The following is a 15,244-nucleotide window of genomic DNA, read 5'->3' on the forward strand; positions in this document are numbered from 1 at the left end:
TTGGAGAGAGATGGCAAAGTGACTTTCATTTGGGATGAAAACTGAGAAGATCCTGAGATCCCTTGGCAGAGGAGTGGCAGGGGGACAGGAAAAGAGGAACCTGCAACCCTTTCCATACGAGCAATTTCTGGCGGCTTCTGAAAGTAGCCTGTCCAAGGTGTCACTGGGGATGAGGGACAGCTACAGAGAACTGGTTAAATAATTAAAGGCCCACTCACTCTTATTGCTAAACACAAGGCCCTGGAGCAACACACTCTGTTAAGCTGTGCCAATAGGTAGTACTGTGCAAGCATTTCTGTGCTGTTGTCTATGACGTTTTGAGACATAAATTTAGAAAACAGCCCTGTTTTCCCACCTGTATCTTACTGTTTTTTTCCTCCCCAGACCCATTTTATAGCCTTGAAACAGCAAGTGAAGTATGAAAAATGAATAAGCTAAGTTAGGTCTGAGGAAGGCTGTCTCTTTTATTAGACCAACTGATATGGCTGGAGCAAACAGACAATCTTTCAGGCATGTGATCTATCTTTGGGTCTGATCTGCAGCCTGTTTTTTTCCCCAGCTGTAACTGGCAGCATAATAAAAGACATTTCTCCTCCTTAAAAGCCTTGCCTCACTTCTACTCTTAGACCGCAGTGTCTATAGCTGCCCAATAGAGCCACAAAAAAATCAGTCAGAGTTTAGGACCCAGAGCCCTGTTTTAGGCTTAGGGGATGTGACAGCTGACTGGAAATCAATGAAGTGTGATTTACAGAGCGTCATGATGAGACAAGACGAGGCTCAAAAGGTGCTGCCTTGCCCTGCAGACTCAATTGTCTGCCTTGATTTTTAACTAGATTTTATAAGTCTCCTACTAGGATGAGACCGATTTGCTTATGAAAACCAAAGATCAGATTTAAAGGAAAAGCCACAGTGGTGCCCATGCTTTGCCTAGTGCTCTTTGCACTGTGTCTGAGCCGCTCAGGTAAGTGCAATTTCTTCTTCTTCCAAGCTGAGCTGCAGGTGTTCAAGATATTTTTTTTGCTGGCCAGTTAGCTGCTGCTTGAGGGACAAGGTAGATGCTGGCTTCCCTTGGTCCTCTTAACGTTGTCCGACTAGCAAAGGAGGGTTGTATCAACTGCTGTCTTTGTACTGCAACCACAGCCAGTTTGGTAACAGGGCTTTAATAACTGGGGTGACAGGGTGGTCGCTGGGTGGAAGTTAACAAAAAAATCCTAAGCTTGACTCGCACTGCTAAAGGAAGTTATGGGAATACCTCAATCAACAGGAGGAAAACTGAAATGCCTCAGGCAAGCTGAGGAAAGGCTAGGTGTCCTGTCTGCATTTCTCAGGGTGTTTTGCATGTTTATTTAGCAAACTTCTTGCCCCAGCACACTTTCCCCTGCACCTGTAGGGAAGTGCTCCTGGCGCGGACCACAGAGAGAAACAGGAACCTGGAGGAGAAGGGAGATGCCAAACAGTGCCCATTACTTGTACATGCAGTAACCTGCCAGGGACCTTCCCAACGTTTGCCTTCTCTGTGCACTGTATGGTAAATTCAGAGATGCATCTGTCCTATGGCCACTTCTCTGTTCTTTCAAAGTCAGTTTGTTCAGTATTTTCTCCATGGCTTTACCTAACTTAGTCATCAGACCAGGCTTGATGAAAGGAGCTGCTAGGGAATTTTTTCTGCTTGATATGTCCTTCTTCTCACTGAAAACTTCTGCTCTTAAACTGTCCTCCTGCAAGTACTGAGGCTGTCTTATCAGGGCACCAGTCTTATTCCTTTGTGAGACTTCTCAAGTCTTTTTCATTCTTTTCTGTGGCTTCCCCAGAAGCTGAGAATCAACATATCCAGCCCCCAAAACAGCTTTACCACCTCTGTGCTATACCCTCTTAGAGCATTAGGGCCCTTGGAATTCATCTGAGGTACAGGCTGTGAAATGGTACTGTTTTCCTATGAGGGAGTTCATATGCAGCCGCAGACACTGTGCCCATGGGACGTGTGGTTGAGTATGTGTGTGCAGGGAGTTACTCTTAAATAAACACAGGGCAACATATTCCAGCATTAAGATTAAGCTGGTCTTGATCCTGCATGTTTTGGCATTGTGGATTTTTTCCGTTCACTAGATTTCCCATTAAATCTCCTGTGTTTAACAACCACTCACTCCTATGAACCTCTTAAAGGGAAAGTGAAAGGCCTGGGAGCTGGGGTCTCTGCAGAGACTCTCATGTGTCAGGGGACGGGACCACTGAGGGGGGAGAAATGTGTTCTTTCTCTTCCTTTGATTGCGGCTGCAATGCCTCTCTGGCATGTTCGGGCAGACAATCCAGTTTCCTAGGACAGACCCCAGACTCTGATCCCCATTTGCTGTGGTGGAGCTAGGGTTAGCCCTGGGGTAAGAATAAACCCTGGAGCAAGCAGGAGGGGCATTTGTGGTTTCCAGTTGGTGATAGCAGACCTCAAAGTCTTGTGACAAAGCGGCAAGTCACAGGGTGGCTGCAGAGGCTGCTATAAACTGTATGGACAGCTAGCTGCATGAGCGCTTCCCCAGCGGTGGGGCAGAGGGGGTGGAAAGGAGTATGAAAGCTCCCCCTGACCATCTGGCCTCCAGCTCACCAGGGTTTGTTAACCCCACCGCAACTGCACATCCGACAACAGAGGCTAGACCATTTGACAGTAAACTAATTGTTACCCCGTGAATGGCAGGGGTAACCCACCAGGCTTCAGGGTTTACAGCTTCTCAAAAAGGAATAAGCATTTGCTGTGGCTAGAAGAGGGGGATGAAGGTGCTGCTTGGACCTTGTGTTATCCTGAGAGAATCCGGACTGAGTTAGGGAATGGTTTTGTCCAATGGGACGGTCTAGTGTAGGAGCAGGTTTTTGCTTCAGGCAGACCTTCAGCTGGGCTGCTTCCTGCCAGGTTTCCCCATGCCCATGGCCTCACATAGACCAACCTGCCAGGGATTGCTCCACAGTGACCAGATTTCCCCTGTGGACCCAGCTGTCGGTGGCACACCACAGGTATCTGAAAAACCAGAACTCTTTCTCTCAGAGTGGCACTTACTGGGCTAGATACTTGCTGCTCACTCAAGAGTGAAAGGGAGCAACTGATGCTCTGAGGCTGCAGATCTTCTGAAGAATAATAAGAAAGACTGGGTAAGTATGTTGACTCAAGACAAAAAGGCCATAGAAAACAAAAACCTAGTACAAAGTCATCACTGCTCTGGTCTGATGATTTTTTTTATGTGTGTGAGCTGTGCCTGGGCCATCTTGCCCTCCCCTCTCCTCACCCTGGCTCTGCTGAGAGTCCGTGTGTCTGGATTCCTACAGATTCTACTGACAAGAGCTGCCCAGAGGCGGATTTGTCTCACATCATCGTTCTGCCTCACTTCTTCATGTCGTGCCATTCTTCACGTCTGCTTCCCAGCATGTCCCCACTCTCTGTTGCTCTTTTCCAGATGTGGCTGCCTTCAGTTCAATTGCTGAAAATGAGGACGCGCTTCTCAAGCACTTATTTCAAGGCTATCAGAAATGGGTCCGCCCTGTAGAAAACTCCAATGACACCATCAAAGTCCTTTTTGGATTAAAGATATCACAGCTTGTGGATGTAGTAAGTGCTGGGTTTGGCTTGGTAAAACATCCCTTCTTTTATAGACAGTCATGCATCCACCTAGGAAGGCTGGTGATGCCATTGGCTTTTGTCTCCTGACACATGAAATGAGAAGTGATAGTCAGGCAACAAAAAGCCAAGTGTGGTGCAGTGCTGGAGACACGACCTCCTGTCCCACGCACAGCATGAGCCATAATACTTGTTTATTTTGCAGCAAACCTGAAGGTCCTTTTTTCCCTGCTGTTCTCAGGGAATAAGGCCTCATTGCATCAGGTGTTAACCAAGCAGTCCATGCCAGACAGTCCCTGGTGCCTACATTTGCAGTTTAATGACATTTTGCAGCTACAGGGCGGATGTGAGGAAGGGTAGAGCTGGTTTGACCATTGCTCACTCTAAACAATCTTGTATCCAGGCCAAAGACAGCTTGTATCTTGACTCAGCTGGCTCCTCAGATAAGAGACTAGAGGCAAAAGAGACAATCTCATGGTTTTGCCTATATGGAAAGTTTCCCTTCCCTTTCCCTTCCATCACTGCAAAGCCTAGTGGAACTTGCACAGGGCCCAAAGGTACCCATGCAACAGTGGGCTCCTCACATCCCCGTGCCCCTGGCAGCATCCTCTTGTGCCATGGACAGCAGACTCTATTTTTGTGCTTTATTTACATATTCAGGACAATATTTCAGCTTATATCTTCCCAAACTCACTCCAGGCTTAGAAGTGTAGGGAGATGAGCTGTCCTGTGAGCCCACAACCATGTGTGTCCTGAACCCACTTGCTGGCTGAGTCCTGCTGCCTCCCTGCACTTTGACTCCTGATTCCTTTGGGCACTTTGGCTTCTGATTCCTGTGACATGCCAGACCTTGGTTTTCCAGCCTCAGGAGCTCCCAGTGAGAGCAGGGACAGCACCTAGGAAGTCCCTTCCCCCAACAGTGACTAAAGAGCCTAGATCCGTGGGGCAACAGGACCATAGGGATCTCCTCTGCTCGGCACAGGGCTGGACTCAGCAGGCCATCGAGTCTGTTTCTTGTCTGTTTTGGTAATGCAATCCTCTCTACCTTGTCTCACCCTAGGATGAGAAGAATCAGCTGATGACAACCAACGTGTGGCTGAAGCAGGTAAATTAGACCAAATCAGATCTCCCCTTTCAGTGTGGGGCTGCTGAGCTGAGTGGCCACCCTAGTCTGCTGTCCACTGTGCCATCCATCTCCTTTTGTGACACCAAGTGGCTGGACGAAAGCAGCACCATGTTATCTTGCCTGACATCTTTACTTTACTCCTCTCACTTCAGCAATTGCATAAAGGAGCAGAAAGGAAGGGTTGTGGACCTTTAGGAAATAGGGTACCCTTTTCTCCTGGTCTGCACCCCAGCTATGTGTTCAAGCCAGCTGCATTTCATGGAAGCAACATCTCCTGATACTGCAGTGGCTGTCCCTGGGATGCTGCATGTGCCCTGTGGGACTATCCTGTCACAAACTTAGAGGTCACACAAGTACTGTCTCTCTTGCCTGAGCTAAGAGTGATGCCTCGGATAGATTTCTTCTTCAGCCTAAGTAAAGAGAAAGAAAAGGCCAGAGTATTACTCCCCACAAAATTAAAATCCATGACAAATTAACCAGATCTTTCCTACCTAATTTTTTCTGTAAGTGACAATAATTTATACAAATGCTAGAAAGGTGCAAGTTGAGCAGTTAGGTCTTCTTTCTTCTTCACTCCTGAAGAACACTGCAATTGGTTTAGATTACATTGCACCATTTTATTGACCTTGTGACAATTATTTTAAGCTCCTCAGCCATGTGACTATCTATAAACATGTCAGCTGATTCTAGGCAGAGTACATTAAACATAAGCTGCACTTGAAATGATGCCATGGAAGTGGTTACCAGGGGTCACTGGGCTGGTGGAGGAGAAATACAACTCAGTTTTTGTTCCCCATCTGATATTCCCTGTAGTGCTGCAGTGAGTGTGAGCTTCTGGGTGGAGCAGGACCCTAAAAGGCCATATGGATGTTATATGCCAAGATGGTCTCTCCCTTGAAGAGGGAGAAGCTCAGGCTTCCCCTTGCTGCAGGGAGGATGGGAATATCCTCTTTTGCTGGGAAGATTTGTTCTGATCTGAATCCAACTGCTGAGACCCTGCTGTGAAAGAGCTGCGGTGTTACGTTTTCCCTGCCTTCAGCCACAACTGCAGAACTCCTCATGTGCACAGGGCCAGACCTTGGCTTCCTTACTCTGAGTACTCAGACAGACAGCAGACAACAGAGCGCTCCTGCAAAGGCAATCCCTCACCCAGGTCTGTCCTCTCCCTGTTCCCCTCCTCTCACCTTGCGGGCTGCAACGCCCACCTCCCCCTGCAGGTCCAAGCCCTGCAGTCTGCAGGTGTAACAACAACCCACTTCACCCTCCTCATTCTCTCTGCTCCTGCAAGTGTCGCCTGAAAGATTTTGCAGCCTTTCACAGAATATTCCTGGGTGTGACCATCACCTGCTTGTGAGGCCTGCTTCACCACTTCTGTTGTGGGAAATCAGGTTCTGCTGCAGGTTATTCTATGTCTGCTGCAGGAGGCAAGGAGGCACCACCATTCATGCATTGCTTCTTGAGTGTTGGGGAGGACAAGGATGAAGGGGAAGCCACTTTATCTGATCCTTCTGCCTCATGTTGTGGCTAAAAGAAGTACCAACTCAGGAGTCTGCACTGTAGGCGTGCTGATTTCCCTCGAAGTTTTGGAGGCTGTGCTCAGATTTTAGCCAAGGCAGCTCCCTAGGGTAACTCAGCGCTGTGATTTTCAGAAATTGCTGACCTGGGGTCTCAGTAGTTGTTACCATTTCTAATATCCCTTCTCCATCTAAAGGGTCGAGAACAGCAAGGCTTAAATGAAATGTAAAGGGAGCAGAAAATAAGTGAGACACAGGCTCTGAGTTTCCCACATGTAGATGTCCCCAGGAGGTCAGGCTAAGTGTTAAATACCAGTTGCCTGACCCAGGTGTCCCTGCTTTTAGAAGTCATGCATTCCTGTAGGGTCAGCGTGAACTGGTCTCATGTGCAATCCAGTGCTTGGGGAATTATTAGAGTTCACAAGCACAACAGCTAGGAACAGCTTAGGAAACTAAGGAGAATTAAAATAATATTTTTCCTTTGGACAGAGAAAAATGAAAAACACTTAAACAAACTGGAATTCTCTCATGACACAGACCCTGTCCTTATGCAGGAGCTGGAGAGGTCATGGAAATCTGGTCCTCCCTCTGGGTGTTTGAGATTGAGAGGGAATCACAGTTATCATTTCTTTGCAAGAGTTCAGCTTTTCTTAGGTGAGCAGAGCTTAAATCCAAGGATTTTCTGGTGGGTTTTTTCGTTGTTTTTTTTTACCTCCAACATCCACATACTCAAGATAGTGGGACTGGATGATGTGCATGCAGACAGACACACAAGATGCAAAGGAGCTTTAAGTGGTTGCTGAGAAAGTGTCTGGGTTCAAGCAAGCTATGGAGTCTACTTAGAGTTGAGAAGGGTTGAGAATCCAGGTTCAATGTTTCTTGGTCCTCTTACTGTGGGTTAAGCATCTGTCTGAGCGACAGCCCAGAGACAGGGATTTGGCAGAACTGGAGAAAGGGGAGAGCTATGCTGCTCTCCTTTGCTCTCTCCTGCTCCTGCTAAGGTCTGGAGCAGCTTGGAAGAAAGGGAGAAGAAAGGGCCTTTTGCATCTGCTGCTACAGTTCGTGTCAGCATTGTCCCTAGGGAGATTCCCATTTTAAACTACTCATCTTCAAAGTCGGCACACAATCTATTTTCTGCTCCAGTAAGAAGACACGCAACCATTTGCCTTGCAGACATGAAAGAGCACTTTAGCTGGGAGAGAAATCAATGCAGAACAGGAGGGAGGGAGGAATATTACAGATGCAGCAAATAACCCAGGCCAATGGGCTGCTCCAATTCAACTGCAGAGGGAAGATTGTATCTCCAGATGGCTCACAGGGTATTTGCTTCTCTTGCGTTAGTGCAGGCTACGAGCTGACTGTGTTGTCTGCTGCTGTCAGCCCTGACTATCCCCTTGCATAACAGGTATGTTTCCAGCCTAAGCCCTCTTGCACCTATTACAGGAAGTGTCCAGGACACAAGTGAGTCTGTGCCCACCTAACAGCCCAGGCTGCTGGAAACATCTGGTAGACGCCCACCCACAGAGAAAAGATCAGGCTAAAAGTGGTGTGCTCAGTCCTTGCTGCTGAGACTGAGAGCAGCAATGATCCCACTTCTCTTTCCACATCTGAACAGCTCCCATCCCTCCTTCACCAGTCGGAGGAACCAGGGGTGGAGGTCTGTGCCTGGTAGCTGACACCAGCCATTTGGCAATTCAGAGAGTGGGTGCAGGTACTGGGGCCATTAATCCTGCTATGGTACCACCCTGGACAACTGCTCCTTTGCTTGGGCCTTGGGCCAGATTTTAGGAGGCATCTAGCAGCCAGCCGCCCATAATGTTGGGCACCATCCCTTCCCTGCACGTGGAGGAAGAAGACACTTGTTCTTACTGTCTTTGTTTAGGTTCTTTACTGAGGCTCTGGGTTGCTGTCACACTGTAAAGGAGTATAGTAGGAAGTGTCTGTAGGTATAGCTGTGAAAACCATGTGGAATCAAAGAAGTGGTTGTCTGTATCCCTGGAGGTGTTTAAAAGACATCTAGTTTTGATGCTTAGGGACATGGTTAGCTAGGTTAATAGTTGCACTCAATGCTCTTAAAGGTCTTCTCTAACCTAAACAATTCTATTATCCTATAATTCTCAGTAAGAGGGGAACAATTTGGTGTGAGAAGAAGCAGAGACCATAACTTTTTGGTTCATTCTTAAGTCATGGAGGAAATTGCCCTGAGAAGGCTGAGGCCCCCACATCTCTGGGGAGCTCTTAGTGCTGAAGCTTAATGGAAAGTGGTTCATCTTCCACTTCTTGGTATTGACCACAATCTACAGCTGTTGATTCTTCTCTTTGCTGTTCTCATGGGCAAGTGAAAGCCCCCATCAATAATAGCAGAGAGCTGCTTTTCCACTGCATCTCCGTGGGGATCTCCAGGTTGCTAGAGCCACTTTTCTAGAATCTCCCTACTGAAAAACAAAAAGAAGAGAGAGAAATTATTCTGGATTTCAGCATGATGAAAATTGACAGGACTCCCCCTGCTTCTGCTTCTTTATGGTTGTCTCTTCAGGATTGTAACCAAATGCTTTACAAAAGCATCATATTATTTTTTCTGCAATAGCATGCAATTCTTTCTGATGAAAGAAGAGTGATTTGGTTTGCAAGGACAGTGTACAGATATTAGGAGTTGTATTCTGTTCACTGAAAAAAAGCCAGGTTTCCACTGAAAAAGAATTAAAAGCCATGTCTCAGTTGTGTAGTAGTACCCATGTCAGCTGGCTCTTCTATGGGGTCAGTGCCACCCAGAAACACTGTGGGCTGATCCTCAGAGGGAAGAAGAGGTGCCATACCCAAGGGAAGTGGCTCCTTCCTTCTGGACTACCCCCAGATGGTCTGGGCAGGGTGGTGAGTGAAGTGAGAGTCAAGTGTTCCCTGGGAGTGCCTGCCTTGAGGTTGCCTGCAAAGGGATGGGAGGCATGCTGGGGCCCACCTGTGGCTGGAGGCGCAGTGCTTGTGGAGATTAATATCTCCTGGCCATGCCTCCCTATCATCCTCTCTGCAGCTGAACAGTTTTACACCAAGTTCTGCCCATTGTCCTGTGCAATGCAGTTCCTTCTGAGGCAGGAGGTGGGAGGAGGAATGAGGCTGTTGTGTATGAGTGGGCAGAGGATTCTGCTGGCTTGTTACAGGAATGGATCGACCACAAGCTCTCCTGGAATCCAGAGGAATATGGTGGGATCACTGCCATCCGTGTCCCATCTGAGTCCCTGTGGCTTCCTGACATTGTTTTGTTTGAAAAGTGAGTAGCATGTCTTCTTGCTCCGGGTTTAGGCCAGAGATTAGGTAATGCATATCTGCCACCATGAAGCCTGCACATGCTGTCAGAAGGCAGCATGAATGTTGGCTTCCCTTGTGCTCCAGGCAATGGGTAGATCACAGAGCTGTGAGGGAGTAAGACTGGGGCAAACATAGTCCTGAACTTGGTGCTGTTTCTTTCTGTCCAACTCCCAGTGCTGATGGACGTTTTGAAGGATCCTTGATGACGAAAGCCATAGTGAAGTACAATGGAGTGGTGACCTGGATGCCACCGGCCAGTTATAAGAGCTCCTGCACAATGGACGTGACCTTCTTCCCCTTTGACAGGCAGAACTGCTCCATGAAGTTTGGGTCGTGGACATATGATGGCAGTATGGTGGACTTGATTTTAGTGGATGAAAATGTAGATAGGAAAGACTTCTTTGATAATGGGGAGTGGGAGATCTTAAATGCCAAAGGTATGAAAGGCAACAGGAAGGATGGGCTGTACTCTTACCCATTTGTCACTTACTCTTTTGTGTTGAGACGCCTTCCCCTGTTTTACACTCTTTTCTTGATAATCCCTTGCCTGGGATTGTCTTTTCTGACTGTCTTGGTGTTTTACCTGCCTTCAGATGAAGGAGAAAAGCTTTCATTGTCTACATCAGTTCTAGTCTCCCTCACTGTTTTCCTTCTAGTGATTGAGGAAATAATCCCTTCTTCTTCCAAAGTCATCCCTCTGATTGGTGAGTATCTTCTGTTCATCATGATTTTTGTGACCCTCTCTATCATTGTGACTGTGTTTGTTATCAATGTCCACCACCGCTCATCAGCAACTTACCATCCCATGGCCCCCTGGGTTAAAAGACTCTTCCTCCAAAAGTTGCCTCGGCTGCTCTGCATGAAGGGCCATGTAGATCGTTACTCCTTCTCAGAGACTGAAGAAAAGGAAACCACCTTGAAATCAAAGCTCCCAGGGAAGCAGAAACACAAGCAAGCAAAAGATGGAGAGAAAATTGTTATTGCCTTCCTGGAAAAGGCAGCTGACTCCATTCGATACATTTCCAGGCATGTCAAAAAGGAGCATTTCATCAGACAGGTAGGTGAAGGGAGAGCAAGGACGGATCACATTTTACTTGACAGCAATGTCTTCCAAGCTCTTACCTTCTTTGCATGCCTTTGCCTTTTCCTCTTCCTCCTGCTCACATCTAAGATGTGTCCTCAGAAGTTCCTCTGCTTGATAAATAATATGGTTTTCAGGAAAATGCATTGCTTCAAGCCAGAGCTTTGTTCAAACTGTGCTGAGAGGACTGCAGCAGAAAGATGACCAGTAAATTGAACATGCATTTGATGAGCATGCTGTCCTTGACTGAAGCCTTCTGTTCAAAGCTGAAATAATTTTTGATTAAAAAAAAGTGCCTTGAATTGCTTTTATAAATAGCTCTTTTGTGTGTGCAGGGTTGTGCCAGTACTCACAATGCAAAATTCCCCTCCTGAATGCACGCAATCCAAGCCAACAGAGCACTTAAGCAAACACAAGCCACTGGGACCACTTGTACTGGAAGTAATGTCTGCATCAAAGTGCTGTGATAGAGCCAGGTCCTGGCACTTCAAGGGAAATGTGGTTCTGTGAAAAAAAAATAATCAGTTCATTATGAAACCATCTTCAAGCTTGAGTCTTTAGACTTTCACATGTGCACTTAGCTAAAAGCTTTTGCACAGGCTGAAAGAAGTCTGATTACCATGAGTGTAAAACTGTGGAATTGTTTCGGTGTTTTAAGTGATTCGCAGCTATGGGTACCAAAAAGGTGATCTGTGTCTCTTTTAGGACGCAGCATGCTACAGACTTTTAACTTTAGACACAGACTTTTGGAGCTGAAATATATGTAGCATTGTCAACAAAGTACTGGGCTCATTACTGTTTTCGTTTGTTCTCCCTCTTCTTCCCAGGTTGTCCAAGACTGGAAATTTGTAGCTCAAGTCCTGGATCGCATCTTCCTATGGCTATTTCTGGTGGTGTCAGTGACAGGTTCCGTTCTTATCTTTACTCCTGCGTTACGGATGTGGCTGAACAGCACCTTGTAGAAAATGCTCCCACAGTAGCATACAAGTACAATGCCAAGAGGTGGTGGTGCCTTGGAGCTTGGTCCCTACGGTACAGGATGGAAAGCAACAGCAAGAACAAGGGAGGGCGATGGTAGCAGTGGGCACTGACTAGTGCTTTCTGTCTTCATATGACTTTACCAGTTACACATTTGGCTGAGATCGGAGAAGGGCTTGGTGCACAGCTGAGTCCTAAAGTAAATTGTGGTTGCACAATTGGGTTGTTAAGTATTTTACGAGCAGCTTGGTTATATTACAATAAAAGCCAAGATTATTAGTTACAATTGGAAATAGAACTTCTGGCACAAAGTTTATACTGAAAAGACAGATCTGTCAGTTAAAATGCTACTTTATCAAAGATGTTGTAGTACTAACCCAAATCAGTACTCAGTTTATCTACATTTCCAGGTGAAAACCACGAAGGCACTACAGATTGCTTTGTGTATGTGTCAGAACTGGCAATTGCACAGCATGTGCACAGAAAAAGTACAAATACCTTTTAGAAAGGGGTGTTCAAAACCTTGACTCTGTGACCTCATCTAGCTGCAGGATCCGCTCAACAGTGGAAGAATTGACTGCTCTGCCCGCCTCCTACCAGCCTTTATGGCATGCACACTTTTTCTCTCCTCTTGGCCATCAGGAAGCTACATACCCACTTTTCAATATTATTTGCAATTTTGCCTGCTGCTTTGTAATGTACCAAAAGGCTGAACAAGTAAGGATTTTCCCCATGCTCCACATTTAGAAATTATGATTCCTGCACCTGCTTGTTCACAAGGCAAGTGGAAGATCACCTGAAGCATATTGCATGGAGAAAGCTGGCTATGCTACTTCATAAGGCAGTAGGAACCTTCCTAAACAAGTTCAGCTGGAGGGAAGCTGCAGACAGTGCTTTCAGGAAATGAAACTTGGTGCACAAGTGGAGTGAGTTTCTCCTGTGGTGGGCTGGCTACCAGGGAGATACATTTTTGGGTTTTGACTTCATGTTTCCCGTGTAATCCAGAATATAATTCCTTTAATTCATTTAAACAGGATACTTCTGCATGTTTACAGACAGCTTTTAAGAGTATAAATGAGATCTAATGGAAAACACAGGTGAAGCTCTTACCACTTTTGCTGAGGAAGAGATTTGCCAACATGGAGTGTTTTAGAAAATCCCATTCAGAATTTTCAGATGTTTTCAAGGCTAGAAAAGGATTTGGAGACCCAAATCTTGACAAAGTGTGAATCAGGTGTTAAAGGTGTTAAAGACTTAGCTAGCCTTGAAACTTTCTCCCTAGGGATGGAGATTAGAAGGTGTTAAAAATACATGGCAGTATTCTTGTGCTTGGATTATGTATGCACACCAGACCTCTGTGAGTAAATATCATCCCATCTCGTTGTGTCACTACAGAAAGTTCTGTTCACTTGTGCAATCATTATTAATAAAGATGTATTTAGTAATGATTCCTGGGGTGAGGGTGCTCATATTCTGGACTTTGTTTTTGTTTTGTTGTCAACAAAGTCTAGACCATAGCCCAGCTTAAAAGCCTTTTCTCAAAACTATTCACACAGAGGGGTTGTTACATTCTTGGAAAGTCTTCATAACTTTTTAGCTCTGTGTGTGAGTGCTTCAGGTGTTTTGCTGGCAGGTGGTCTTATCCTCACCTTGAGACGTTTCAGTTGCCCACTCACAGGCAACACATGGCTACGCTTCACGTGGCTGTGTCTGATGCTAAGCTGCTTTTTCTGGCTTGTGCTGGTAAAGGTCAGCAGGGCTCAGGTCTCTTGAGTGGGAGATGTGTGAACACTGCAGAACTATGGCTTTTGGCCTATGGTCTTCCAAGCATTGCACCTGGGACTGCTACATCTGTAGTCTCACTACCCGTTATTTCCTTGTGCTGACTGTTTCTGAGCTTCCCTGAATCTCTTTGCTGCTGGCCCACAAATGCATTCAGCATATCCCACAGCCTGGCCTACCACACAACTGGAGAGGACATCTGGGCAGACAGTCCTCTGATGGGCTCCTTCCCTCTGCTCCATGTGCTCTGCCTGTGGATGACAACATTGCAAATTGCAAATTTAAATAAAAAAACACAGCAACCCTCTGTCTTACCACTGTCTCAACACTGCCTTGATTTCTGAGCACTGGTTTGCGAAGGCCTTGGCAGTGCCTGGAAGGGCCATGTGTATCATCCATTTACCAACAGACAAGCAGGGAAACAATCCTGTGGTCCTTTTAGTACAGAGGAAAGTGGAAAGATGGCCACCCTTGGGAAGAGAACATTACAAGCTGGTTGAGCTGTCGCATTGCTTCTGTGCTTTTAAAATTAGTTAATAGATGCCATCGCTCTTAAGGAAAGGACATTTCCGGCTGCTACTGCTACACTTTTCACTGGACATATAAGGGGATATTGCTAATGTGGTTACGGAGCTGAAGGAATGAGCCCCATCCAGCCTGGTCTTGAACACCTCCAGGGATGGGGCATCCACAGCTTCTGTGTGCTACTTGTTCCAGTGTCTCACCACCCTCACAGTAAAGAATTCCTTCCTAATATCTAATCTAAATCTCCCCTCTTTCAGTTTAAAACCACTACCCCTTGCTCCATTGCTATACTCCCTGATCAAGAGTCCCTCCCCATCCTTCCTGTAGGCCCCCTTCAGGTACTGGGGGACCTCTATAAGGTCTCCCTGGAGCCCCCTCTTCTCCAGGCTGAACAACCCCAATTCTCTGAGCCTGTCCTCACAGGAGAGGTGCTCCAGCCCTCTGATCATCTTTGTGGCCCTCCTCTCAACCCATTCCAACAGGTCTATGTCCTTCTTATGATGGGGACTCCAGAGCTGGATCCAGGACTCCAGGTGGGCTCTTAACAGAGCAGAATCACCTCCCTTACCCTCCTGGCCACTCTGCTTTTGATGCAGCCCAGGATGTGGTTAGCTTTCTTGGCTACCAGTGCACGTTCCACATCTGCTCAGAGGTGGGCCCCTACTGCAGCTTTTTCCAAGGTGAGATGTTTATTGTGTCCCCTACTCCTACTCTTTCTATTCAGCCAGCTACTTTCACAAAGCTGACAAGTGTATGCAAGGCTCCCAGTCTTGAATGTGCCAAACACAGCTGAAAATGACAAAAGAAGGATCCAAAGATTACTGGATGGGGGGAAGGAAGGGGAAATAGTACACTCAGAAAGGCACAGAACATGACTTTGTAAATCTTACTTTCTTAGGATACCAGGTTGATGAGCTAAAATGTCCAAACACTCTGTTTGAGGTCCAGAAGCAAGTCAGAGAGATGTGTAGTACTGTAAGTAACAAGGACAGGGAGGCCTTCTATGGGTATGGAGGGTATGGAGGTCTTCTAACTGGAGATGAGGAGCTGTACAATTGTGAATGCTTTGACAAAAAGCCAAGAATTTTGCTAAAGTCAGCTTACTGGCTGTGAGGCAGTAGCTGTCAGGCCTAAAACACCAATGCAGTACACCTTCAGCCACAATACTTTCATTGTTTGTATGGTCATAGATTGCAACATGAATGCTGGCAGCCAGATGTCTTTCCTGTAGAAACTAAGTTTTTGTGCTCAGAATGCAGCTTTCCTCTTCAAATGCCCTTTCTTTCCCCTCCCCTCCTTTCTGATTAGAGAGCCAGCATAGCAAATGTCATTTAGTA

The 15,244-nt window shown here is 46.5% G+C and overlaps 1 protein-coding gene across 1 annotated transcript; it reads left to right on the forward strand.

The window, feature by feature from the left end:
- Positions 1–666: 666 nt before the first annotated feature.
- On the forward strand, positions 667–12,980 carry CHRNB3 (cholinergic receptor, nicotinic beta 3). The gene is made up of 6 exons (XM_014958099.1): positions 667–961; positions 3,438–3,589; positions 4,659–4,703; positions 9,394–9,503; positions 9,716–10,598; positions 11,450–12,980. Exons 1-6 carry the CDS (start codon positions 919–921, stop codon positions 11,582–11,584), a joined length of 1,368 nt encoding a protein of 455 aa, XP_014813585.1. The 5' UTR covers positions 667–918; the 3' UTR covers positions 11,585–12,980.
- The last annotated feature ends 2,264 nt before the right edge of the window (positions 12,981–15,244 follow it).

The sequence above is a fragment of the Calidris pugnax genome, unplaced genomic scaffold (genome assembly GCF_001431845.1).
Source record: "Calidris pugnax isolate Ruff unplaced genomic scaffold, ASM143184v1 scaffold317, whole genome shotgun sequence".
Taxonomy (NCBI): Eukaryota; Metazoa; Chordata; class Aves; order Charadriiformes; family Scolopacidae; genus Calidris; species Calidris pugnax.